This window comes from Pseudopodoces humilis, chromosome 11 (genome assembly GCF_049639895.1).
Source record: "Pseudopodoces humilis isolate 2021_Gansu_Grassland_sample_001 chromosome 11, ASM4963989v1, whole genome shotgun sequence".
NCBI classification, from domain to species: domain Eukaryota; kingdom Metazoa; phylum Chordata; class Aves; order Passeriformes; family Paridae; genus Pseudopodoces; species Pseudopodoces humilis.
The window spans coordinates 2,596,189-2,622,022 of NC_142210.1; the positions used below are offsets into that span (position 1 = coordinate 2,596,189).

Below are 25,834 nucleotides of genomic sequence, written 5' to 3' on the forward strand. Positions count from 1 at the left end.
ACTTTGCTAGGCTGCTCTGCTGTTTTTCTTTGCTTTAATAGTAAGGTGCTGTGGTTCTTCCTACATGAGAGGAGTTATTCTCACCAGCATACCCAGGGCTTGAGGATTCTCTACCAGTTTAGCCTCAGGGGATACTGGTACGACAGCATGAGGAGCGAGAAAAAAAATTGTGCGCCTCTTGTTAGGAGATACCCAGGACTTTTTATCTTCAGATGCCTGTGCAAGCTTAAAGCACAGTGTGGTAGCAGCCAGGTTCCCATCGTGTTAACCTGGAGGGGAGTTTGTGGAGAGTGAGGTACCTTACTGTTAAGGTTTCTTTTGGCAGGAAAAGGATGGAAGGGGGAGATGAAGGTGTGGGGGCAGGTGAGCCTGCCAAGGCTTTCCCTTGGAGAAATGTGCCCTGAGGGACCTGTAGGAAGTTTATCTCAAGGCTCTCCTGGAGAGATACCTTTTGAACAAGACCATCCTCTGTTGTCATGGTGAGAGCTCCAGCTAACCCACCATGCTTTGATGCCTGTGTTGATTCTTTGTAACCCATTGGTTTTTCCCCCTTGGTACCAGCCTGTCTTTCCCCCATAAAACCCCAGCTCCTGCCCGGTTCTGGCTCCCCTTTGCAGAGCTGTTGGACAATAAAGGCTGTCTCTGTGGAACTGCCACATGGTGCTCCTGTCTCTGACTTGGCCCAGGATAGCCTCACAAGCTGAGCTGAAATCACTCACAGGCCACAGGCTGCCCCTTGCTGAGGTTACCCAGTGGCCAGGGATTGCCAGAGACCCCTGAAGCTGTCTCTTGCAGGGGTCAGGGATTGCCAGAGACCCCTGAAGCTGTCTCTTGCAGGGGTCAGGGATTGCCAGAGACCCCTGAAGCTGTCTCTTGCAGGGGTCAGGGATTGCCAGAGACCCCTGAAGCTGTCTCTTGCAGGGACCTCTCTCTGGGAAGGTCATGGCATCCTGGGTCAAACCAATGGACCTGGCCTGGCCCACCACATGAAGGGTCACCTAAGATCAGTTCCCATGAGACTATGGTTGCATTCCCATCTGAGGTGTTTAAAAACTTGTCCCTTAGCAGTATACTGGAATGAAGGTAGGCAGATTTGTTTAAATAAAATGAATGAGTAACTTTTAACCTAAAACTTGGTCTGAGCCAGGTCAAAAATCAGCCTTGTTTAATGTTCAGTGAACTTTAAGCCCAGTGCTTTTCCACTTTGAGCTTGGATTGGATATTGAGCAGTAAGAAGAAATGGCCTTGTGCTAGAGGTGGCATCAGATCCTCTCCTGGTCTGGAACACTGTGGGATGTTGTGGGACTGAGTGAGATCACTGCTGTTGGAAACACCCATCAGATCTTGCTCCAAAGCAGTTAGGCATGGTGTCCCTTCAGGGTGTCCTGGGAGCCACCACCAGTATGTGGAACATTTCTGCTGGATTTCTGCAGGCTCCTTGTCTGCACTGGGGTGCATCCATTCCAGGTGTGACAGATGCCTGACTTCTGTGTCTGGGGAGAGTTCCCTTTACCGAGGAGGAAGTCTGGTGTCTTTGTGGCCAGGTGGCACCGGGTGGCCAGAAGGAGCTGTGTGCTTTTGAGCAAGAGTCAGCCCTTGGCAGTAACATCCTCCTCCCATTCCTCCATGAATCATCCTTCCTCCTGTATCACATCCATTCTTCCAGCATACGGCTGGCGGGTTATAGGAGAAGATGAGGACCTTTCATTGCTCTGGGAGGCTCAGAGAGCTTTTTTAAGTCTTAGAGCATCTTTCTAAGACTGCAGAAACATATTATACTAAGGGCAGTATGAGAGCCAATGTTTAATGGAAGAGGTACAAAAAATGTCTGGTGCCTCCTTCATTGCTTTAGGGAGTAACTTCTGTTTTTGTTGGAATTATCTGTCTAGATCTCTCAAAGTCTCATGTACATGAAATGTCTTAAATAGGAGGGAGCAGAAATCTGCCTCCTTCAAGGAGTGCGGTTCAGATCCATGATGGATCCATCCACGTGTCATCTGCAAGCTCTGCTGCCAGACTTGGTTCTGAAGTGCTGACTGTAGGAAGTGAGTGATGTGTTTGGGAGCAGAAGCTAGGTAGTGCTTTCCAGGCTTTCCACCTGGTTTTCTGATGGTGAAGAAAACAGGCTAAAAACTCTGAAGGAAGTGATAAAAGACATTAATGTGGCCTTTATTGCATTCTTGGCCTCTCAGAAACCCAGTGAGCTTTACATGTGTTTCAGGCATGGTGTTTTCCTCCCTTCAGCAACTGTGTAGACATGTTTCAGATCAATTCATGCCATGGCAACACTGATCCATCACTGGGATGCTGTCAGGGTATGTAAGTGGGGAGAAAAAAGGGAATTCTTTGGCTGTGATGTACGTGGCACCACGGAGCTGCCAGATGGGTGACATGCTCTGTTTGGGAGCTTCCAGCTGGAGGTGGTGCTAGGCTTTGCCAGTCCTCCACCCCACCAAAGAGTGGGCATTGCACATCAGAGAGGCACCTCTTTGTTCCTGCAGTGTTCTCCATGCTGGGTCCTTAAGCAGAGGACATAATCTTGGGTTTGGGTAGGAGGTACTGCTGGACCTGCTTTTCTTTCCTAAGCATCTGGGAGGATGCTGAGGGAAGAAAATAGGGAGGAAGTTTCAAATGCAGGCTTTCTCAAGAAGGTTGCATTAGTGTTTTCTGTTCTTCTAAATACATATGTGAAACTTTGGGAGTGGAGGAGTGTCTTAAGCTCTTTAAATGTTTTTCAGTATGTCTAGGCACCTAGTTTTGTGTTATACATTTATATTGCTTATGATTTATAAAATTGAATTGTATTTAGGCAAAGTTCCTTCCCTGGCAATATTTTAGTGGGATTATTGACAGTAGATACATTTGAAAGGCTGATACAGGAGCACAGTGTTCCCAGACACTAGAACAGGGCAGCTCTTGCTGTTACTGCTGAAGTTCAGCCATGCCAAGAGCTCCCTGTGGGAGGATGTGACTTGATGTGCTTTGCCAAAAGATATTTGACATCTGCTACTGCAGATACTCTGACTTTTGAGAACCTGGCTGCTGCTTCAACAAGGAACAGTATCCAGGATCTTGGGGTACATGATTCCTGTTTATCTGCTGCAGCCTGACGCTGAGCTTGGACCTGGGCTTTCTCAACTACTTGTGTTGAGTTATACCTGGCATTCCTCTGGTTGTTTCACTCTGTTTAACCAGTGGAAATGGTGATGTGTGGTAGAAGTGGTATCAATTAATCTTCTGTATTGCTGGGGTTATGGAGACCAAAACCAAGTAGTTTTGATTTGTGGAAAAACATCTGATTATCGTAACGTGGGCTTTTTCCTGCCTCCTTTCTTAGCAGAAATAAAATAATTAACTCTAGTTTTGAAGTTTCCATTTGTCCTCTATGCCTCAAGTTCCATAAAAAGGAACTACTTTGATTTTTGCTGGATAAATAATTTAACTGCTTGTTACATTATTGTTTTTACAATTTCTCTGGTAGTGTTTTCCTTTGCTGGCTTCTAGCTGGTGTCCTTTATAATGTTCTCTTAATTGCCATCAGGACCTGCCTGTTTTTCAGCACCTGATACTTTTTGATAAACGGCCTTCACATCTGTATGTGTCTTTGCATTATAAAATATGGATTTCTTAGTGAAAAACAACTTATTTTAAATACAGTGCAGGAAATGTTTTGCTTAACATTGTTTGAACGGGCTTTCTGAAGTCAATGGCTGGAGCTGACACTTTGCTTCTTTCTTCCAGTGAAGTTGGTGTGGTAGAACAGTGTTGTTTGTTGAGTGCCAGCTCTGCCATCCCCAACAGGAATGAACTCTGAGTATGTAGAGAAAAATAAATCTTGGTAGCTCTCTTGGACTGAAAACCAGCATTGGTAGATCCAGACTTGTGGAAGTTCATTTCACTTAGTGAAAGACTAGGTCTTAGGTTAAATTAGAGTCTTCTTTGAGCAAGTTGTGAAGAGTTACTGCAGTGTCCTTGAGACAGACAGATGGACATTGTCCTCACCTACAAAGGGTTGGTGTCAGATGTGTTATCCTGCAGGGTAGTGTCCCTGCAGCTGGCACACAGGGAATTTTATTGTCCTGGGGACACGGAACACCAGTTACGTGTCTTGGTGCGCAGTGATATTTGCAGAGGTGTTGAGGTGTTGACCTGCCATATGCTGTTAATTTAAAATAAGGCAGAGTCTCCTGTTCATTCTGGAGGATAAATGTCACAGAGGAACACATGCTTGGTGGGGAATGATCTGAAGGTGTAATGTTCTGTGTAAAGTAAATAGTCACAAACAAATGATTGCATCTTGGACTTTAAAACTGGGCATGGTAGGGGGATTTTTGCTGTTGGCTTCAGTGTGGGAATGGTTGTGATAAAGCTGACTAATGATGAAATCCTCACTTGTAAAGCCCTGACACTGGGGCTCTGGGTATGGAAGAAAAAATAGCATTTTTAGGAGTTAGTGCTGTTCATGCACATACTTTTCTCCAGCTGAAGGTAAAACTGGCAGTTCTAGAAATGGAAAAGGTTTGTTCCTAAGAGGGGTCTCCAGGTATCCTGCTGAGTGAGACCCCCATGGGCATGTGCCCATCAGGAAATGGCTTGTGTGTTGAGCTGCACTGGGAGCTGCCATGGCAGATTGCATCCAGCTGGGAGCAGCTGCAGGAGAGCAGAGCTGGCCTGGGGCATGCAGACACCCCGTGCAGGTGGGCTCTCTTATCCATTACTGTTAACAAGGAATATTCAGCAGGTGTCTGTCTGTCTGTGGGGTAGGAAGTGGGGTTTTGTAAGGGAGAAGTTCTGGTCCCACCAGCTGAGGGCTGGGTCCTGTTATGGAGTTCATAAACACTCTGTCCCTCTGGGTGAGTAACCCACCAAACAGGACGCTAAGCATGCTCCTCTACATTCACTCTTTATTTGCCTCAGTGTATTTCCTAACTGGAATCTGTATTATGAGCCACTAAAAGCACCCTATATAGCAAGACTAAAATGTAAACCTTTAATTAGATGAAGCACTGATAAATCTGATATCCTGGATTTATGTGGCATCTTGTGACTCAGAAAGCAGTTTTAATGTATAAATATTATTATTATTTAGAATACTTTCATGATAAAAATTGAATACATGTATACAATGGTTAAGGTACTAGATCCATATAAAATACTTATTATATATAAAAAAGCAGATGCTTTTTTACATAATGAGTTATAAGGGGAAGCAGAGTGCTGCTAGGCACAGCCACCCTCCAAAACCAACATGGCACGTAGAAAAGAGCAGGAGTAAAGGGCTGACAGAGTCAGAAATAAAGGCTTCTGACTTATATTAAATCCCAGTGTTTGTTGACATGTAAAACCAAAATGAAACACATGCTTAAACTTTCCCTGGTGCCTCCCCCAGAATCTGCCTCTCCTGTTCTCCTGGGAGGATTTTTTTTTTTTTTCAGCTGTGATAGCAGCATATTTTCACTGGCACATGCAAAGATTAATGCAGGCAGGACTAATGGAATGATTTATTTCATTACAAGTGACCTGTATAGATCCCCAATGTGTCACCTGAAATTTAACCAATGCTTTTTTCCTCAAATTTCTGTGTAAAGTTTCCTCATTCTCCCTGTTCTGTTTGGTGGCATTGGAAATGCCTAAATGTATGGCTCAACAGATGTTTTCTTTTCACAGCACAGTGATATTTTGGAAAGAAACCATGAATTGCTAGAAGCAAGCCTTCCCTGCTTATATATTTACAAAGTCATGATACACACAGTTGAATTAACAGGCTGAGCTAAATAAGATATCAGAGAGATCTGAAACTTGGCTCCAGGGGGACAGACCTTTAACTTGGAAAATGTTTTATTGCCTTTCATCTGGTGTATCCAGCATGTGGAAAGTGTAGCTTCTTCATTTGCAAAATGGCATGAACATTGTTTGTTTGTTACTGTTAAGGGTCATGATAAATATTTTTTTCCTCAGGACAGGAATAGGGAATTTTCAGAGCAGATACAGTTTGGAGGTTACTTTTTGAATCCAAATTTTTTCTTGTGTTAGGTTTTCTTGAGTATGTTATTTTGAACAGAAGAATTCCTGACCTACATTTTCATGTCTTTCCTCTTTTCCACACACATAGGAACTTATTCAGCCTTTGGTACCAGCCACTTCTCTTTTCAGAGATTCTTTACAGAGGGCGTTGGGTGGAGGAAAGGGTTAGCATTCAGAATGAACCAAAAAAAGAATAGAAAGGTGTAGTTAAGTAGAAAATGTTCATATAGGGCAGCATAAAAACATTTAAAAATACATCAGTAAAAGTTGGGAACAAAGCTTTCCTACTTTGTGGGCAGGCACAGCATTGTGGGTGCAGACAGAAATGCATAAATGAAGGAAATCTGGAAAGAAATGTAAATGCTCTGAGTTTAAATATGAAATAGTTAGCACATTATCTAAAAAAAAAATGAGGAAAAACTTGCAAAAGTAAAAAGCTTTTGTGCATTCATCAGAGAGAAGAAAACTGCAGCTGAATGATGCTGATGTATGAATGGCAGGACCAAGGAGAGGTGTGGTAGACCAGGTGGATGTGATTCCTGCATATCCTGCAACCCTGGGGTTATGTCTCTCAAGTCATCATTTAAATTAAATTAAAGGTGTTACTTGACAGGGTTATGTTTCAGAGGGTCTCTGGTAGGATCCATGGCTTCAGACCAGTAAACATAATAAAATTAACACCTGTAGACTATGTAAGAACTAATGAAGAAGGCTCATCATGTGTTTGCAGAAGGGTCACATTTCAAATCTGTGTCTTTCCTCTTCTCTCATTTTCAGAAGGTCTTAAGCATGGAGAGAGGGAGACCTTGAATTTTCAAGGTTTTGGTGAGATTGCTCACCAGGAGCCTCAGAAAAAGCCACCCTAATGTGTTGTGGGATGAGACAGTTCCTGACGTGGATTAGTGGCTGCCTAGCAGGGGGGAAAGCAGAGAGTCAGGTTTCACAACATCATAGAAGTCCCGCAGGGGTTTTCTGGGATCCCCACTCTCGAATGCTGCCAAGGGCTCTGCAGCAGAGAGGAGGAAGGACTGAGCTCTGAGCTTGGCTGTCTTTGTCACCAGAGGGGCTGCTGGAACCAGGAGAAACCCTGAGCAGCTGCAGAGGAGTCTGGTGATCCTGGGTGGCTGGACAGCAAAGGAGACTTCTGCTAGCAGGAGTAAGAGAATGCTCTTTCAGATGTATTTATTCCTGCACCAGGGGCAGCTTGCAAAACAGCCTGAAGTCATTGCAGACTGTGTAGAGCTCAGGGCTCAGAAGTGGTCAGGAAGGGAAATAAAGGCAGGAAGTTTCACAAGGAGAATTAATCAGCTGCATTGTTGTGTTGGTGCTGGACCATGTGGTGTGAGCGTGTTCAGCAGGGGTGGCCGGTGTGCCTGCCTTGAGGGATGGTCACACTCTGCTGACGGTGCTGGAAGGTTGACCAGGAGCATCTGAAATGTGGAAAAGGTGCTGTGTGAGGAGGAGTTGGAATGAGTGGGACAGAGCCTGGAAAAGCAGAGGGAGGAGGGGTTGTCTGTGCACTGTGTGCAGCTGCAGAGTTCATTGCCTCGAGCTGTTTGGGAGGTGTGAGTGGTTTCAAGAGCCAATTAAACAAATGTGCAGAGGATGGGCATTGGTGCAGCTGATGACACAACTTTTGGGAAGCTGTGTGCATTTCCTGGAAGAAATATCATACCTTTGTCCCTACTCGTGTGGTTGTCTGTGTACCGGCTGTCAGGTGCTGTAGGAGACAGATAAAGGCTGTTTGAGATGAGGATATTGTTAGTATTTTTAGGGTAAATCTGCTTTGGGATGTGGAAATCAGGATTGCTGAGTGTTCTCTGCCATGGCACTGCTGGATGCAGCTCCCTGGGCAGACAGCAGTCTCTGGGACACCAGAGGAGTAGGATTTTCATACTCCTGTGTTCTTTGCTGGTTAAGACCTGAGACCAGTGAGATAATTGGACAGTAAAGGTCAAGAATAAGAGTGTGTGGACAGAACGTAGTTCCCTGACTGCCTTGAAGATATCACATCCCTCACTTGTGTTCTCTGCATGGGATTAATTTACCCTTGAAGGACTTGCTGTGTGCTGTATCCTACAGCTGTGTCAGGTTCTGGGTTTCAATAAGGCAGCTATTTAAGTATTTTTTTCTAGGTTTGGGGGATTTAATTTTTTTTTTGTCCTTTCTTTCCTCATACTCATAGCTGACACTCTGTGTTTTGTGTACGTGGCAAGCTTCCAACACCTTTGTAAAAGTACCTTTGTACTGACAACTGCCAGACAGAAGTGCACACAAGTGGCCACTTGTGGGCTGTCCTACTTTGCCAGGAAGAGCAGATGCTTTCCTTCTCCACAACAGTTTTGGTGGCAGAATGCTTGAGAGGGACCCCATCTTACGGCACTGCTTGTGCAAATAAAATAAAATCACATCACGTGATGTAGTAGTAATAATTAAGCTGAATTGCAAAGCATCCATAGTGAGCAGAAGGTATCTTGAAATGCTGTGGCTCTGCTAAAACATGTTTGCAGAACCTACTTTGCCAGCTTGAAAATCAAAGCAAACTAACTGTTCACATTGCAGCAGCGTGTACAGTCCAAGGTGGGGATAATTTGTGCAGAAGGTGAGTTTTCCAGGTGCCTTTGAGTGGCCTCAAAAGGAGAGGAGTTGTTGTGACTTGCTGGGCATCCTGTGCTGCGCACTACCACAAGGAGTGTCCCAGCAGGAACCTGCAGAGCTGTGAAGTTGCCTCACTGTAATGAACCTGCCACCCTTCTAGATAATTCAAGTGTGAGAAGCAAAACTGATGGTTACTGAGATGTGCCTGCTATCACCTCCACCTGGAAACCCCTCAGGAGACCTTTTTAAGTCAAAGGAAGGGCAGAGTCCTGCAAAGAGCTCTGCTCTGCAGGGTGGTAGGCTCTGGGCACCTCTGACAGCACTGAGGCTCTGTCCTCCCTGCACAGAAGGTCTCAGTTGCATTTTCTGGAAGCCAGATCCTTGCCCCTTGTAAAGGGAAATGGTGTGAATAAAAGGTTCACCGGCTGGGGGCTGTGGGCAGAGGGAGGTGTCTCAGAGGTCAGTAGGAAGAGCTGACACTGGACAGCTGTGTTTTGGTGTTCCTCTGGATTTGGAAAGTGTTGCTGTGTGTGTGGTTTGCCGGCAGAGCCCTGACAATGTGGAGGCTGACTCAGCACTGCTCTCCCCATCAGTAAATGGCTTTGCAGCCAGCTGCCTTCATGTGCTGCTTTCTGTTCTCTGTGGCACTGGGCAGGCCCTGAGTGGGCTGTCCCAGCTGCAGAGGGGATGGCAGGAGGCAGCAGGGACAGTCTGAGAGACCACAGCAGGAGAAGAACCATAAACACTGGGGACCCTTACCCATCACAGAACAGAGCACAGGGGTGCCCTCCATCCCCTCCCGGTGACCCCCACCTTGCATCCCCTCCCGGTGACCCCCCCTTGCATCCCCTCCTGGTGCCCCACCTCTCCAGACTGCTGTACCTGTCCTGGTTCAAAAAGACTTCAGCGTGCCCTTCTAGTACATTTGTACTTCTGGAAATGAAAATTTGTACAGTTTGTCAAGGCAGGGCAAATAGTTTCAATTATTGGAATTACTTGTGTTTCTTGCATCTTTTTGTTGTTGTTTAAGAACTGGAGGTAGAGCAATATTTGCTTTTTCATTGTGGAGTGCTCTAAAATAATTTTGTTCCTTAATAAAGTTAAAAAATAAGTTGTCAGCATTATGATGCTTTAATAATTTAGTATTTAGTCCTGGAAAGGGTAGAGTTTGTAATTTAGCTCATGTGGCATTGTATTGACTCAGACTTCCTGTAAAAGCAAGCTACTTTCTTGATTTCTCAGCTAGTACTGTCAAATCTCCCTTTCTCTTGCTGCATTTCCTTGACAGAGTGAAACTAAAGTCTAAAACACATTTATCTATTTTGTGAAGCCTTACGGATTAAGATATGTTTTATAAAGCAGTCTTGTTCCAAAAAAGCAGGGAGCCTTCTCTGCAAGAGTGCCTGAATTACTCCAGGATAGGCAGCGAGATATTTCCCTAGGAAAAGTTAGCTTTTTCTTTCTTTTCCCCGTTCATTGTGTTAAGCACCAGCATCAGGTTATTTCCTTCACTGTATTATGGGTGTATCCAGTGAGCAGGCAGCCTGTGAGCTGCTGTCTGCTTTAGCTGGGAGCAGCTTTCAGATAAAGAAGGAAGATGCCCATTTTGAGTGGGCATTTAGGCATTTAAAATCTTTGTGGTGTTTAATGTATTTGCTGCTGTCCTTCCAGGCCTTGGTAACAGCTTCTTTGGGACCACCAGGCTTATCTGAGGCAATACTTGCTCATCCCTAGAACTTTGAGGCTCATCCTTAATAAGTTTTTCTTTTTTCTTTTTTTTATTTGCAGGTATTTCTTGAACTCTTCAGTACATCACAGAAGTGTTGTATTTGGGGATATCCTGCTTAAGCCCACGGAGGAAAATCTGCCAAAAATGACTTGAGTTGGAGAGCTGCTGCTTTATCCACAGGTAGTGTTTGTAGCTCAGTAACCTCTCTGCAGCCCAGCCCTGCTTTCAGCAGGTTACTCAGTGAGGAAATTGTGTCTCTCTGGGAATGATAGAACACTATCTGCATGTGTTTGTCTCCTGAGGACACCTGCAGTCTCCATACTGTTCCCGTGCTTTTGGACACATCTGGAGCAGCCATGCAGGGAAATGAGCAGCTGCTGTTCTGTCTTCTGTGGTCCTGTGTGCTGCTTGTGAGGTGTTTATGCATCAGTGTATGTTTTATACAGCAGCTCCCTGTAAATCAGCCTAGTTTGAGCTGCTTTTTGGGCAGTCCTCCTGTTGGATTTCCCCTTTTATGGCATGATGGGAGCTGAAGGTATCTGCTAGTGTGAGGCAGTGCAATTGAAGACAGGCAGTGCTGTACAACAGTGTCTGGCTTTGCTTTCTCCAGAGGTAACTTACCTGGAATAATTGTTCATGCAAGTGCATTTAGGAGCCCAAATATGGCCCAAACCTTACTGGGGTTTAATTGGCTTCCAGCAGGTGTTCAGTGAGGTTTGATGTTGAGAGTGTACTTCAGCCTACTGCAGACTTGGAGCACTTCCCTGGAAGGTCACCAAAGTACTAGGCTGGTGAAGCTCCTGGTGCTCATGAACTCAGAACTTTTTTTCTCTCTCCAGTTCTATGCTTTATAATCTTCTTTATTAGCATTAAAGCCTGTGGTCAAGTAAAAACTCATTTCTGGAAGTGCATTTGTTGGCATTTGGATGTTGACTGTCAGGGATGGGAGATGAAGCAAAGCAATGTGTAGACTTACCCTGCCTGCTGGTATGATACTGGCAATGTTAAATTTGGCTGTCACTTGTGGAAGGGAGTAGAAATAAGGTTTGAGTGGCAGTAGCCTCACCATTACATAGCATGTGATGGCTGATAGCCAGCTCAGATCTTTCTGATTGGTGTTTGAGGTGGTAGACTTTGAAATGAGATGTTTAAACAGCCTGAAATTTTAGAATTACCCTGATGTTGTCTCTCTCCCCTCCCACTGCAGGCAGATCTCCATGACTTTACCTGTGTGTGTGTGTGCCTGTGCCTGCAGCCCTGACTGAGCTGTTTCTTTTTCCCAGGGCCAGCTTCCAGTGTCCCACCTGGATGCACCGTGCACTATGGTTCACATCAATGTGTTGAAAAAGTTCATGTGTGTTCTTGTGGTGATACTGATAGCACTGACAGTTTGCCTCTGGAGAGAAACAAGAAGAAGCTACTATGATCCTTTGAAGACCAGCAGTGATGATTTTCAGGGGCACAGGAGTTTGGAGAAATGGAACCTGGTTAAATCACAAGGCCTTTTCCATGAAGCAGCTGGTGAACTGGGGCAGGTATCCAAAATGTGGCTTGGTACCCAAAACAAAGTGAAAGGCAGCACCTCTGAAGCAGCTGAAAAGTCCAAGAAAGCAGCCTTTGGGAAGGTATGGGATAAGGACAGCTCATCCAGAAATCTCATACCCAGGCTGCAGAAGGTCAGGAAAAACTACCTGGCCATGAACAAGTACAACGTGAGCTACAATGGAAAGAGGAACGCTAAGCTCAGCCCAGAGAAGCTGCTCTGCCAGCTGCGGGACAGGGTCAATGTGACCATGATACAGAAGTCAGATGGTCCTTTTGGTACCTCTGAATGGCAGCAATACCTGCCAGGGAAAAGCCTCAGTGAAACAGTGGGACACTTGGGTCGCTGTGCTGTCGTGTCCTCAGCAGGGTCTCTGAAATCATCTCGCTTGGGACAAGAGATAGGTTGGTATCTTCCTGTTAGCATGAAGTCAAATATCATTTATAACTTGGGCTGAGTAGAAGTAACCTGCTGTCATGCTCTTACTGATAAGTCTCTTGTGGTCAAAAGGTGTTCAAAACAAGTTGAAATGTTAAACTTCTAAAGTCAGTAAATATTTCAGCCTAGCTGGAGATGGGAGTAAGAGGTAGCTCTATTCTAGCAAGTCCTTTTGGTTTTTGTGATCCTGTTGGCATCATGAAGAAGGTTACATGAGTATTGGGTACCAGAGAGCAGTCTTGGTTCCTCAAGTGTTTGTTTCTTGAGGGGGCTTGGGGTGGTTGTGTAATGCTTATTGTACAGTCAGAAAAAAATTCATACAGGAAGACATTTTCAAGGAAGAAATTAAAAAAAAATCCTAAAGGGGGAAAAAAACCCCTGGACATAGCCCTGAGCAGTCAGTGTTGAGCAGATGGCTGGGCACAGACAATCTTCAGAGGTACCTTCCAGCCTCAGTGGTTCTGGAGTTCTTGCTCAACGCTTTCCAAAAGTGGCACTGCCTCATTCTGAGCCATGAGGCAGCTGACTGAATTTGAGTGCCCCAGAAGACCATCAAAAGACTATAGGGGTTTATCTCTTTGGACAAGGTTTGGTGATGCTTTGCAGTCTCATCTGACATCATTTACCTGAGATTAATGCATTAATTAATAACTGCTGAAGCTTTGGTCTTTTACTGTGGATTATAAAGAGGTGTGTTTTGATGCCAAAGCGTTTTGTCTTTGCAAAAGCAGCCTGCTGGGGAAACCAGCTCTCTGGTCTTCATTTGAGGATTTTGTACCAGGCATAAATTCTCCAGAGCCTGCAGCTCCCTCAACTTGCTTCATTTTTTGGTGTTTGGAGCTCAGTTAAGGTTCATGCTTTGCTGAAATGTAGCTTCACTGAAGAAGTTTTGAAGTCTGGGAGTTTCCTCTCAAGTGGAAGTTGTTTGCAGGCTTGGTTGTATTCATAAGTTGTCTGTTGGATCAGATTCCTTTGGCCTGCACTAAGCTGTAAGTAGCCTTCATCTTCTGAAGCAGGTAGATGGATAAATTTTAATGCATCATTCATGGACAACTTTGGCAGAGCCTTCAGAATCATAGTCCCTCGTGGGAGACAGTGTTTAGTTCTTGCTCAGAAGTTCTCCCCCAAACTCCTCTGTGTCCACATGGCAGGAGCAGGAGCTAGAGTGAGGCTGAGCAGTTGGAAGTGTGTTCAAATGCTATGAAACATGCAATGAACAGCAGCATTACCTCCTGGTACAAATTGCAGGTCGGAGTTGCTTGATTAAATGTTTCTGCCTCTTAGGAATGTTTGAAGTGAGATGGGTCAAGACTTGGGAAGCCAGTTCTTACTTTTCCTTCTAGTACTTGACTCAGCTTGTTTGGGTGCCTCTTGGAGTTCAGAGCTAAAGGTTTGCCCAGAAGTGACCTTGTGATGAACAGCCTCCCCAGCTCAGCTGGCTTGTGCCCAGGGGTGTCTGTGTTAGGCTCCAGCACTGCTGCTAGTGCCTGTTCCTGTGGAAGGAGACCCTCACAGGAGTGGGAGGTGATGTTCTGGAGTGGTGGAATGCAGCCTCTGCTCTCTGGATTGGATATGGGAGCAGCCAAGTGGGATGGGCTGTGCTTTGGCTCCTGCACAGATGTCAGACAGGCAAAGCCCTCTCATTGTTCCCACAGCCGCTGTCTGAGCCCTCCCCTGACTGAAGCACTGGTTTGTTCCAGATCACAAGGGATGGATGCTGGGGAGGTCACTGTGTAGTGTGCCTGAGGCAAATGCCATTAACCCCTGCTGGTGTCCCTGCCCTGTGTTTCTCCTGCCTGGGTGACAAACTTTCACCTTTCTGCTCAATCATTTAACTCTGCTGGTGCTTCTGCAGAGTTTGAGCACTTGCAGCCTTGAGCTGGGCAGGGTGAGTATTAAGGATTCAGGAGCATTCAGTGTATTTCTGTAGGTTTTTCCCAGTTTTTCCATGTAGGAAATGTGATGTTGTTGGAGGAAGTTGTTGACAAGGTACTAAATCTTACAAGATTAAAATGAAGTACCTGTGTAAATGAGCACAATGGATTGCTGAGTTATTGTTCCATGAAATATTTGTTCCATGTAATCATGTTAAGCTATCAAATGAGCAATTAAGTAAAGTAAGGGAGGCTGGCAAAGCAGCACAGGGTTGTAAACAACCACCTTTTCCTGGGCTCTTGGTATTACTGAAGGTTATAAATTGTCCCTGAAAAATCTGATGTGAGAGATATCAAGTGTAGCACAACCACCTGGAGAGACTGAGCCAGCTACTCTGCCTGAGCAGTCACTGAACACCCTTTTAATGTGCAACCTTGGGGAATATTAATGCTTGGTGTCTAGCTGAAGTTATATATGGGGAAATCACAACTCTCTATGGCATTAGTGCAAGGTAGGATGTGGAGCTAAGGGTCTGTAGTGGTAACCACAGAGCCACTTCTCAGCATGGAGACACTTTTTTCCAGAAACAGCACCTTTCTTGGTTTTGGATGGTGCTTTGGAAGGGAGCCCCACTTGTTGGGGAGAATAAAATAGCTGAGAAATCAGTCTTTGCTGCTAGGGGTTACTGATCCTCCGGCATTGCTCGTTAGAGCACTCCCATTTTCAAGAAAATTATCTCAAAAAGACCCAGTTCTGGACCAGATGGGTCCTTCTGCCCTGGAACTTGGCAATTCCCACAGACCCTGACTGCAGGTGCTGTGTCGCAGTCGTGCCCTCATTGTGAATGCAGGAAAGATGACCCTGCTTCTCTAACTCAGCCCCTCTGATCACTGGGGGGGTTTCTTATCCAAATGCAGCCACAAGGCAGGGGGAAGCCTGGGTGTCAGGCACAACTGCCCTGCATGTCACAGCAGCAGGCAGACTCCAGGACATTACAGTGGCCTGGCTGGCTGTGCCAAGGCAGAGGAGGGTGCTGGAGCAGTGCTGTGCGATCTTAAGAGATGATTCCAGCAGAGGAAAACGCAGTGAATCCCAAGGCATGTAAGAAGCTGTGTCTGTTGAAGGCACAGCAGTGGGTTTGTTTCTGTGGGAGGCATGCTGGCAGGCTGAGGTCACTGTGGTTGGTGTACATGTTTCTGGGGCTGGTCAGCCTCCAGGCTGCAAGAGAGGATGCTGGCTTGCCACTGCTTCTTGGTTTCTTAGTTTGCAGCCAGCCATGTGGTAAATGAATTGTGTATTGGTCTCTCTCCTAGTAAAGTGTTTGGAAGGAGGAAGAGGGAGAACAAATACTAGGGTTGTACTCTCAATCTGGTAGTGAGTTTGTAGTTTTAAAGAGCAGGTTTTAAAAAGTGTATTGGTCATGAAGTTTGAGCCATACCTTCCTCCAAAGAATCTGACTTGCTGCTTCTAGATGTTAGGCTGAAAGCCAGGGATTAGCCAGATTGTATTAGAAGTGCAGGTGAATAATGTCACTTGTTTCTGGTATCACTCAAACCCAGTTGCTGGCTCACAGGTTTTCCCTCTGTTTGGCTTTCAGACAGCCACGACGCCGTCTTGCGGTTCAATGGGGCTCCTGTCAGGGGCTTCCAAGATGATGTGGGGCAAAAGACAACAATTCGTCTTGTGAATTCCCAGGTAGGTCTGAGGAATGTGCACCAAGCATGGCAGAGCTGTGTGTGGGAGCTGGGAAGAACAGGGCTGTCCATCTGATTTCTCCTGTCCTTAGCACATTGCTATAGGATGGGGATGTCTCTCCTTGGATTGGGGACAGTTGGTAAATCCGAGGTAGCTGGAGTGACACTGGCATGCACCTGCAAACCTGCAGTAGCCTGCTTGTGATTTACAGCAGGCACAAGGTGATTTGTACTTTATCTTTGCTCAAAGGCTCTGTGTAGGCACAGGAGGGCCAGCTCCGTGCCGCTGCTGTGCCTTTGGAGAGAGAGGCAAGAATCAGCCACTGCAGGTCAGCAAGAAGGGGTGTGCCAAGAGATGGGCTGTGCCTGCCCCAGAGATGGGGATGAAGAATGAAGGACCTTTATTTGACTTTCAATAAAAGAACAGTGTTTCTTTACTGCCCAGCAGTGTTGCACACTCTGTAGATAACACATTAACCAGGGCTGCTACATGGCTGAAGACACCTGACAAAAGACCCACCTTTAAAGCTGGAGCCTGTGCACAGCCAGGAGAGGGATGGGATCTGGTGGCTCCAGGACCTCATTGCAGAGCATGGCAAAAAGTGCCTTTAATGCAAGGCCTTGCTTACAGAGTTCAATCTCCCCTGCCTCTGAGAGCTCTTTGTAGGTATCAAGGTGTTCCTTTGCTGATTCCCTTTAGCAGCAGCAGGCTGTGAAGCAAACTCTCAGGGTTAGAACCACGTGTCACAGGACATTAGCTGAGTCAGTCTGCCACTTGTCCAGCAATAGACCCTTGCTCTTGTAGGCACATCTCAGAGCTTTTGCACCTTTCCTCCACAGACCTGTTACCCTTCATGGTTGTCCTTTTTGGGGGGAAAAATCTTCAAGTGTAGACATGGCAGAGAAAAGGGGAAATCACAGTAGGATGTGTTGGTGAGAGAATGGAGGAGGCCCAAACAGGCCAGGAGTCATTAGGTTAAAAGACCTGGTGCAGCATTGCAGCACTGAGTACAAGCACCTCCTCACCCCACAAGAGGGAAGAGGAGGTTTTGGGCACATGAAGGCTGAGGAACTGAGTGAGGGAGAGATGAATGGCTGAAGTGTAGCTTTTGTAATCCCAAACCAAAAAGGCAGTTTCTTTTCCTTACCCCAAAGCTAAGATCTGTAGGCCTGGAGTTTTCTCACCTGTCCCTGTGTGAGGAGTGCATGGATGCTGCTGTGTAATGAGGTCTGAAGTTTCTCAGAAGAGCAACAGGAGCTTGACCATCCTCTTCAAAGGCAAGAAGACACAGAACTAATGTGTAACCAGTTTGCCTAGTTCATTTTGTGTGTCTTTCAAAGGATATTCTTGCTCCTTGTGTGAATGCTGTTTCTGCCCTTGGGTCCCTCTTCCCTTGCTGCCATGCTCTTTGCTGTTGCTGCATTTCGACTCCCCTGCATGAAACCCCCAGTCAGAAGGGTGACAGTTTGTCCTTTCTGAGCCAGTCTGATTTGAGCAGACAGATCATCTGGTTGCTGACTTCTGTACCCTGTTTGAAATATTTCTTTTTTTTTTTCATCTTTCCTGTCTCTGTGTATTTTTCTGATGTTAGATAGGTGTTATCACTTAAACAAACTTTCTCTGGAGGATGTGCTCATGGCCAGGCTTACAGTGATATGAAGAGAAAATATGTGCATAACCCATGTGCTATCAGTGTTATCTGCACAGGGAGGAGGGTAACTGTGTGGTTGTGATAGGACTCTCCATGTGGATTCACCTACTTTGAACCAAGTGTAGTTACAGCCATGTCATTACAGTGCTTCTGCCCTCCAGTCAGCCTGCAGTCACGGCTCGTGTTCCTTCTGAATGGAGACACCACCTTAGAAAACTTCAGTTACAGGGAGAATAATATTGCTGCAGTTTTTAGGGGCTAAAGTTAACTCAAAAGGCAGCATCAATCTGGCTGCTGAGCAGGGAAAAAGATTTTCTGTGTTTGTAGTGCAGGAGTCTCATCTCAGCAGCTGTGACTGCAGTCCCTGTTAACTTCAGAGACCACTGGATGGGAAGCCTGGTTTTCTTACCCATTTTCATTTGCACATTGAATGGTTTAGTGGTGTTCTAGTCTGGGTGACATCATTTAAACCTTCTTGTTAGTGGGGTGGCCTGATCACATTCTCTTTTTAGCTCACTGCAGGAGCTGTGCCTTACCTTGCCTTGCTCAGAGCTCTTACAGGCATCAGGTACTGGACAAGCTGTCATTTTTTCTTGTTCTGGGCTGGCTTTTTTTGTAACTGGGAAAAGGAATGGGTTTGGGGCTTGGCTGCTTTTATTTTGGCTCTTACTGCTGATTAATCCTCAGTCCACTGCCAGAGTGAAGGAAATGGGATCTCCTGAATCTGATCTGTCAAAGCTGGTCTGTATTGAGTAATATCCCTTTGGCACACATGGCCAGTGGCCCTCAGTTTCTTAATAATTATTTAGGATCCTTTTCTGTGATTTGCTGGCCAGTCTCTAGGACATACATGGTGTGGATGGTTTAAGTATCTTGTACATCTGTGCACACAGAAAGATTAACAGACTGGTACTGACAGGAAGGCAAGAAATTTGGGACCTCCAGATCTGAGGATATGCTTGTAGGTCCACAAACCTGGTAGTTATTCTAAATGAAGAATTTTTTTAATGTTGCCTCATTTATTTTCTCAGGCTTTGACTGGTTCATCAGTACTGCTGCTTTTTTAATGGCATGTTTTCCTGCAGTCTGACTCAAGGCATTGGTTTGCCCTGGGAAAGCAGTCACATCTTGCAAAAGGAAGGGCTGAAGTGTGAGGGGAGTGCCAAGGTCATGCTGGAGGCCAGAGCTCCTTTCTGCAGAGCTGAACATGACCAGAGTACCTCATTCCTCCCAGCCCTTGCTTCCAGTTCTACTGGGCTGGCTTCTGGCTGTCACAGAGAGCACTCTCTGCTCTGGCTGCCTTTGCTGTTATTGGCACTAACAGTGCAGAGAGGAAGAGAGAGGAGATAGCACATCAGTGGAATGGAGGAAGGCTGTGGTGGGAAGGGAGAGCATATTTAGATTCCAGGACATTGACTGCTGCTAGCAGGAAAGAAGGAAATCTTTGTGATATGGCCAATAAATGTACTAAAAGGGTAGGGGCTGTATTAATAAGATACTGTTACACAGTGAACTGGGTAAAGAAGAAATCAGAAAACCAATAGATCAGTTAGCTAATTGAATCAAAAATCTGGGCAAGACAAGTCAGTCATGTAGTAATTTAATTGAATTTTACTACTTAGAAGAATCAGTTGCTGTTAAACAACAAATGGACACTAAAGGTGAATGGGGAGCCAGATTCCTCCAGCAGACAGGTTAAGTGACTGACAGCTCACAGGCTGTGCCAGGAGCCATCTCTGGTGTGTGGGAGGACACAGCAAACAGTGGCTGTGCAGGTGCTCCCACCTGGTTTCTTGTCTGTTTGCCTTTGTGTCTGTCACAGCCCTCTCGGGGTTTGTGTGCTTCTGCCAACTGGCATGGCTACAGAAACAATGGAATGAAAATAAAGTGCACGTGCTCTTTGCCATATTCCTGCCCCTTTGCAGTGCTCCATCCCACTTGTGCTCAGCTGAGGGGATGGCTGGTGCCAGCTGCTGTGCCCTTCTTTGCCTCTGGTGTCCACAGGCTGCAGGCAGGTATTCACACCTGCAGCACTGCACACTCCAGCTGTCAGTGGCCTAGATATTTCAGCTGCTGTAAGGAAATGAAACCAGGCAGTGCATGTGGTCAAGGCCTAATCCCATAGAGTTAACAACAGATGTGAGGAAACTCTTCTTGCTTTTGGAATAATTCCCATCTGGGCTGGCTGCAGTATCCTTTTGCTCTGGTTATGGGGGCAGCCATGCAGGCAGCCAGGATACTCAAGGACTAATTGTATAGCTCATAATTAGATCTGTGGAGAAAATCAGGACAAATGGAAGCAGATATTTATTATTATTGTTTATGATTACATCATTTATGAGCTGTGCCTGTACAGGTTATGGCTTTGGGTGGGGAGGACAGAAGATTAATTGCTTGATTAGGGTGGTTTTCTTTCTGCTGCAGACCTGAGTTACCCTTGGGTGTCCCAAGCAGTGGTGGTTATGTCCAGTGTATAGAGAGAACTCTGTTTGAAGCTTTCCTTCTCATTTCTGCTCTCAGGAGATTCAAACCTCCCCTGCCTGAGCTGTCCCCTCCCTGCTCTACAGAGGCCATGGGGGCTTGGCACAAGGTGGAATTGACTGGGGATGTTGTAGTCTCTCCACTCTTGCACTGATGCTCAGTAGGCTGAGCACTGGCTGCCAGGGCTCCTGTTGCTGAGGAGAAACCATGCACCTACCTGCTGGCCTACATTTTGGGTTAAATAAAGGTTCTTGATAAAGCCAACAGTGTGTTTGCATTAGGCTCTGCCTGGACTGTCCTGGTGACTGCTGGCAGCAGCTGGTGTTCCCTCCTGCTCCTGGTATTGTGGTGATAGGATCCTCACCCAGGCTGGGTCACTCTGAGGCTCCTGTCCTTATTTTGTTACTGGAGATGGATAGAAAGCCTTGCAAAGGCTTTTCTTGTGACTCTCCACAAAGTCCTTTGCTGCTAGGTAGGACTGGCCTGGGTGCTGGAAGGGCATTGCTGGAGCTGTGTCCTTGCTGCACACAGTGTGCCATGCTCAGTAACCAGCACTGGGGTGGCTCTGGCTGTTTTCAGGTGTTTTATTGCTTGGCTGCCTGCTAATTCTGATAGCATACTGCATATCATTTATCTGTTGTTGTTTTCCAAGCTTGTAACTGTTGAAGAGCAGCAGTTCCTGAGGGAACCACTATATAACACTGGAATCTTAATTGTCTGGGATCCAGCACCATATCATGCAGAAATTCATGAGGTAAGACTGAGTTTTTTGTCAATAAAAGCAGATTCCCATGCTTTGAAGTGCTTCTGTTAAGCCACTTCCTCCTGATGTGGGCAATCACTCATTCTAAAGCCATTCTTGTTCACTGTTTTGTTTTGTGGATGTATCTGTGTGTACTTCTGGGAGTATCCCATGCATGAGTAAGAAAACACTTGCCTGCTTCTGATGCCTGTAAAGGCCCTCAGGCCAAGGATAATGGGTCACCACTTTTCCTTTCCCATGGGCTGGTGTCACAGGGAGGAGGTCACTGCTGGCTGTAGGAGTTGTCTCATGATAGGATGATTTCCTCTCTCTGACAGTTAATCTAAGATTTGCTGATGGCTGATGCTTGGATATTTCAAGCACCAGGCAGCCATGGGATATAGTTGATGCATTATGAATGGATTGGGAAACCCTCTGAAGGTCTGTGTCAGTTTTCACATGTGGGTGTGCAATCCCTCTAGCAATTAACTTTTGATTTTGAGTACAAAAAAGCATTGTTGGATATGTGATGAGCTCTGAAGGCTCACAGTGAAAGCAGGTAGGAGTGAATAGTCTATTATTTACTTTTATTTTAAGCTCTGGATGTAACTGAGAGGTCTTTGCGTTCCTTTCTTTGGCCTGCATTTCCTATTTTCTCCCTGATGTTTATTTCTGTACTTGGTCCCAGGGCTTCAGGAGGCATAAGGGGCTATGGACAACATGTTTAAGAGTCAGTAAAACCAGTACGGGATACTTACAGCATAGGGAAAAAAAAATCTCTGAATAATTTTAGGAAAATATAAACCATTCCTATGTTTTTACTGAAAGGGGAAATTTAAGGATGCAAATCAGCTCAGTCTGGTTCAGGAGGCTGAGCTGGGAACACTTGCCTGCAGAATAAGATGCTTGGTATTGCAATGTGGAGAAGGATCTGGTTCTGGAAGATTTAAGGCAGAATTCTCAACATCATCTGGTCTTGGGCAGTGCAGAATGAAATCACAAAATATCCTGATCCCATTCAATGGTCCTTCATTGAGATTTGGGGTTTCCCTGCTCTCTTTACTGGGTCAGCTCACCAGTGGCCCAAGGGGACAGTGAGTGAGGGTGTGTAGCAGGATCTCCTTCCCTAGCAGCAGCAAGTTCTCACTCATCCTTGTTTCCTGTTGGCTACAGTAAAGTGGGCCAGAAATAAAGAATCTGACCTCCTGATTCTGTTTTGCAGTGGTACAGAAAACCAGATTACAACTTTTTTGAAAGCTATAAGGCATATCGTAGAGCGCATCCAGAGCAGCCCTTCTATATCCTGAATCCCAAAATGCAGTGGCAGCTCTGGGATATTCTGCAGGAGAATTCCCTGGAGCATATTCAGCCTAATCCACCATCATCAGGAATGCTTGGTAAGATAATTCTTGGTAAGGTAATTGCCCTCTAAACTTCTGGTTCAGTTTGCAGGCAAGAACTCTCCAAGATGCCTTTTTTCAAAGACAACTACAAATTTATGGTGCTTATCGGAATTGTTTTTACAGTGTTTGTCTTGTGCCAAAACTTAAGCTTCCTGTCTTCAGAGCAGCAGCTCAGTTGTATTAAAGTGTTTTGCAGCACTCCCCTGAAACAGCAGTCACAAACATGGCCCAGTTCCAGGTGGAAACAGGAGAGCAGACTGCACCACTGGGGTGGTCTCTAGGATTTGTAGCTTCTAGTACCAGAGCAGTTCCCACAGGGTATGAGAGGAAGGATGTGTCTCCTGCAGGCTCAGATATGGTCAGGCAAATAAATCTGATTACTGTAAATGGATTCTAAACATGTGCCTGTTTCTTTTCCCTATATTATTTATATTATGTGTATGAGAATATACATACATACATATATATATATATATACACACACAAATATATATATAGACTTACTGGAGGTCCGTGTAAGGTCAGACTGAATAGTTGCTGAAAAGGTCAGTGATATGCCCTCCTCAGCAAAGGAGCTGCTTCTTACATTCTGCTGTTGCAAAGGTTTTCCTGCTTAGTGGAAAGCAGCTCTTGTGAGCAGCTGAATAAAAAAGAGTGAACCTCTGGGGAAGCTGCCATGTATTTGAAATCACAGCATAGATATAGAGTCTTGTTTGCCATGAATGTCCAACTGCTGTGCTTCCACCCTTTGTCTGCTCCCACCTCTGCTCCATCACTGCTGGGGCAGAGGCACTTTCTGTCTCTGTGTAAACAGAGTTGTTTCATTATTTGCCAGGCCCAGCACCTATTAAATCATTGTTTGGATATATGTGGAGCAGCTGTGTAACAGCATAGTCAATGACTTCAGCAGAATTGTTAACTGGAGTTAAGGGCTTGAAGACACACATGTCAGACAGCAGTTCCTCTGGGGCTTAACTTTGGGCCAAGTCACCTTGCCAAATTTTTGTTTTGTTAAACAAGTCACCTTGGCAAATTCAAGGGCATAGATGAGCTCCAGTTTCCAGCTCTGTGTTCCCTGGAAGTGTGATCAAAAATTTTCATTTGAAAAGGTGGATGAAAACATGTTTAAAATATACTTTAGATTCTTTTAATGGCTTAAAGTTCTCAGGTTGTACATGGTCCCTGGTGCCTCAGACCCTGCATGAATTTTCTCTGGTATATTCTTGCTGTTTCTTGCACTTGGAAGAAAAGCAGCCAGTAACTATGGCTGCTGTGGCTGTGCCCAGCACTGACTGGTGTGATGTCCTCGGGTGAGGAGACACAGGAGGGCAGCACTGCTCTGCTCCAGGGAGCTGAAGAGCAGAGGCTGCTCAGTCTCCCTGAGCATCTCCCAGCACAGGCCCTTTCATGTTCCCTGCGCTCACATCTGGGACAAATGCAAAGGTCTCATCTCTGCTTATCCAGGCAGGTTTGGGACGGGCTGTTTGGATCAGCTCATTGCAGTGCATGCTTGGTAGCCACCCAAGTTTCCATGAAGATCACAGCTAATGGTAGCACTCTTAAAAATTGTCCTTTTGGCATGGCTGTCAGTGTAAACAACCTGCTGAAATCACATTGATCATGCACTTGGCAAGGGAGGGCTTCAGAAAAGAGCCCAGTCTGGCCAGACTTGTTTTCTGCCCCTCTGCTCTGAATGTTAATAAAGGAAACCCCCTTGAAGCTGCCTGCTCCTTGCTGTCTGCCTATCCCTCTGGAATGTTTAATCCTGTCTCTGGTGTGACATGGGGGTGTCTGCTCTCTGTCCCTCCCCAGGCATCGTGCTCATGATGACGCTGTGTGACCAAGTGGACGTGTACGAATTTCTCCCTTCCAAGCGGCAGACGGACATTTGCCACTATTACCAGAAGTTCCACGACCACGCCTGCACCATGGGAGCTTACCACCCCCTCCTGTTTGAGAAGAACTTGGTGAAGCACATGAACCAGGGCACAGATGAGGACATCTACACTCACGGCAAAGTCACCCTGCCTGGCTTCCAAAAAGTGCATTGCTAGATTGGTTTTACTGTGTTCAGTTTTCCTCGACTTTCAAAGCACTTTTTTAATCAGGGTTGTCAGATTTGTTAGGTCTAAGCACTGGTGTGTTTTGACAGCTCTTCCGTGAGCAAGGCTTGCTCTTAGGACTTTGTTGACCAGCTCTGAGCTGTAAGGCTCACTGTGGTACAGCCACCTGGCTGCAATAAATGGACTCCAGTGGAGCCAGGCTCTCGCAGCACGTGGATACCTCTGGCTTCATCTCAGCCAGTGATGGTGTAGGGGAGGCACAGGAGAGGCTTTCTAAGCAGAGATTGCACAAGTCAGGATCATACAATGAACACAGTTTGGTTTGCTTCAAAGGCATTGTGACAGCCAAAAACCTGGGCCACTGGGAAACATGAAAAACATTTAGAATTTGTTCCCATAGTCAGGAGCTCTTCAGAGTAGGGCTAATTTATGGAAATGCTGTCAAGCTGTGTAATAATAAGCTAAACTTCTAGTCCAAAATATTTGATTTTATAAACAGTCTGTGAACTTCCTTCCAAATTGTAAGACTTCTGAAACCACTCAGGTGACATTTTTGGCAAAGGAAGAGGAAAGGATTTCATAATTCAGTGAATCTTGCAAGACTTTCTAATATTTTTACTTTTTTTTTTATAATTTAAAAATTTTAGTAATAATTTCCTTTTCCAGTGCAGAAGAATCCTTATCAGGAAGGTTTTGGGGAAGGTGCTCCAAGGCACAAACGGGAGAACTCACTGGAAGTTGGTGCCTTTTTCCAGCTCTCTGCTGCTCTACCTTTGCAATTGTTGATGAATTATTTGCTATACCCATTAACACAAACATCACAGAGTTGCTGCTAGATGAGTTCCAGCCCTCTGCAGGCCAACAGAGGGGATCTCTCACCTGCTGTGTGCTTTTCTGCATAGGTGGGGCGAGCAGGTTTGCCAATTCCATGCTTCGCGAGTGGTGGGGAGGGAGAGCATGCTCTGCTTCTCGGGCTGAAGCACAGGCAGAGCTGGGAAGGGCAGCATCTTCCTGCTCCAGGGGCTCCTGTGGCAGCATGCTGGGAGGGGTAGCTCTGCAATCTCAGTGTGTTGGTGAGAACACCTTTCCTGTCTTCTGTACTCGTGTGTTCCATGAGGTCTGGGAAGAAATCTTTCTCCTGTTTTGAATAAATCCTGTGGAGTCACCGGCCTGGCTTTGGTGAATGGTAAATGTCTTGTCCCCATGGCCCTGGGGCTTTGTAGCAGCCTTGCACCACTGCTGGCACAGCTGGTCCCTGCTTGTTCCAGGGAGCCCTCAGCTCCTGCCCTGCTGCTCCTCCAGCACAGGGGCTGCCTTTCAGCACATCCATCTCTTGGGATGGATTGGATCTGTCAGTGTTTACTAGTTACATACAGGTAAAAAGGTCCAGGTCCTTGCACCACTGCTCATTCCACTAGGCCAGGAATGCAGCTTGGAAAGCATTCCTTTTCGGGAATTCCTGCCGGGGAGGAGGGAGCTTACAGGGGAAACGCCATGAGGGGTTGCTTGGGAGACAGCCACAATAATCCTCTCCCCATCTCTACCCTTGGGTTCTGACAGCCTTACCTCTGTTCCTTGGATCAGGAGGAGGA

The 25,834-nt window shown here is 45.9% G+C and overlaps 1 protein-coding gene across 5 annotated transcripts in view; it reads left to right on the forward strand.

The window, feature by feature from the left end:
• ST6GAL1 (ST6 beta-galactoside alpha-2,6-sialyltransferase 1) overlaps positions 1–25,412 on the forward strand; it is a 49,109-nt gene extending 23,697 nt beyond the window's left edge. For 4 of the 5 annotated variants that reach the window (XM_088061174.1, XM_014258420.2, XM_088061175.1 and 1 more), the window contains 6 exons: positions 10,411–10,531; positions 11,635–12,298; positions 15,805–15,902; positions 20,687–20,788; positions 21,999–22,173; positions 23,992–25,412. In XM_088061174.1, coding sequence (XP_087917300.1) covers positions 11,674–12,298; positions 15,805–15,902; positions 20,687–20,788; positions 21,999–22,173; positions 23,992–24,233 — 1,242 coding nt within the window. In that variant the 5' untranslated portion in view covers positions 10,411–10,531; positions 11,635–11,673 and the 3' untranslated portion in view covers positions 24,234–25,412. Of the gene's footprint in view, positions 1–4,779; positions 4,854–10,410; positions 10,532–11,634; positions 12,299–15,804; positions 15,903–20,686; positions 20,789–21,998; positions 22,174–23,991 lie in introns of those variants that run through there. The other variant, XM_088061176.1, reaches the window with a different exon arrangement.
• The last annotated feature ends 422 nt before the right edge of the window (positions 25,413–25,834 follow it).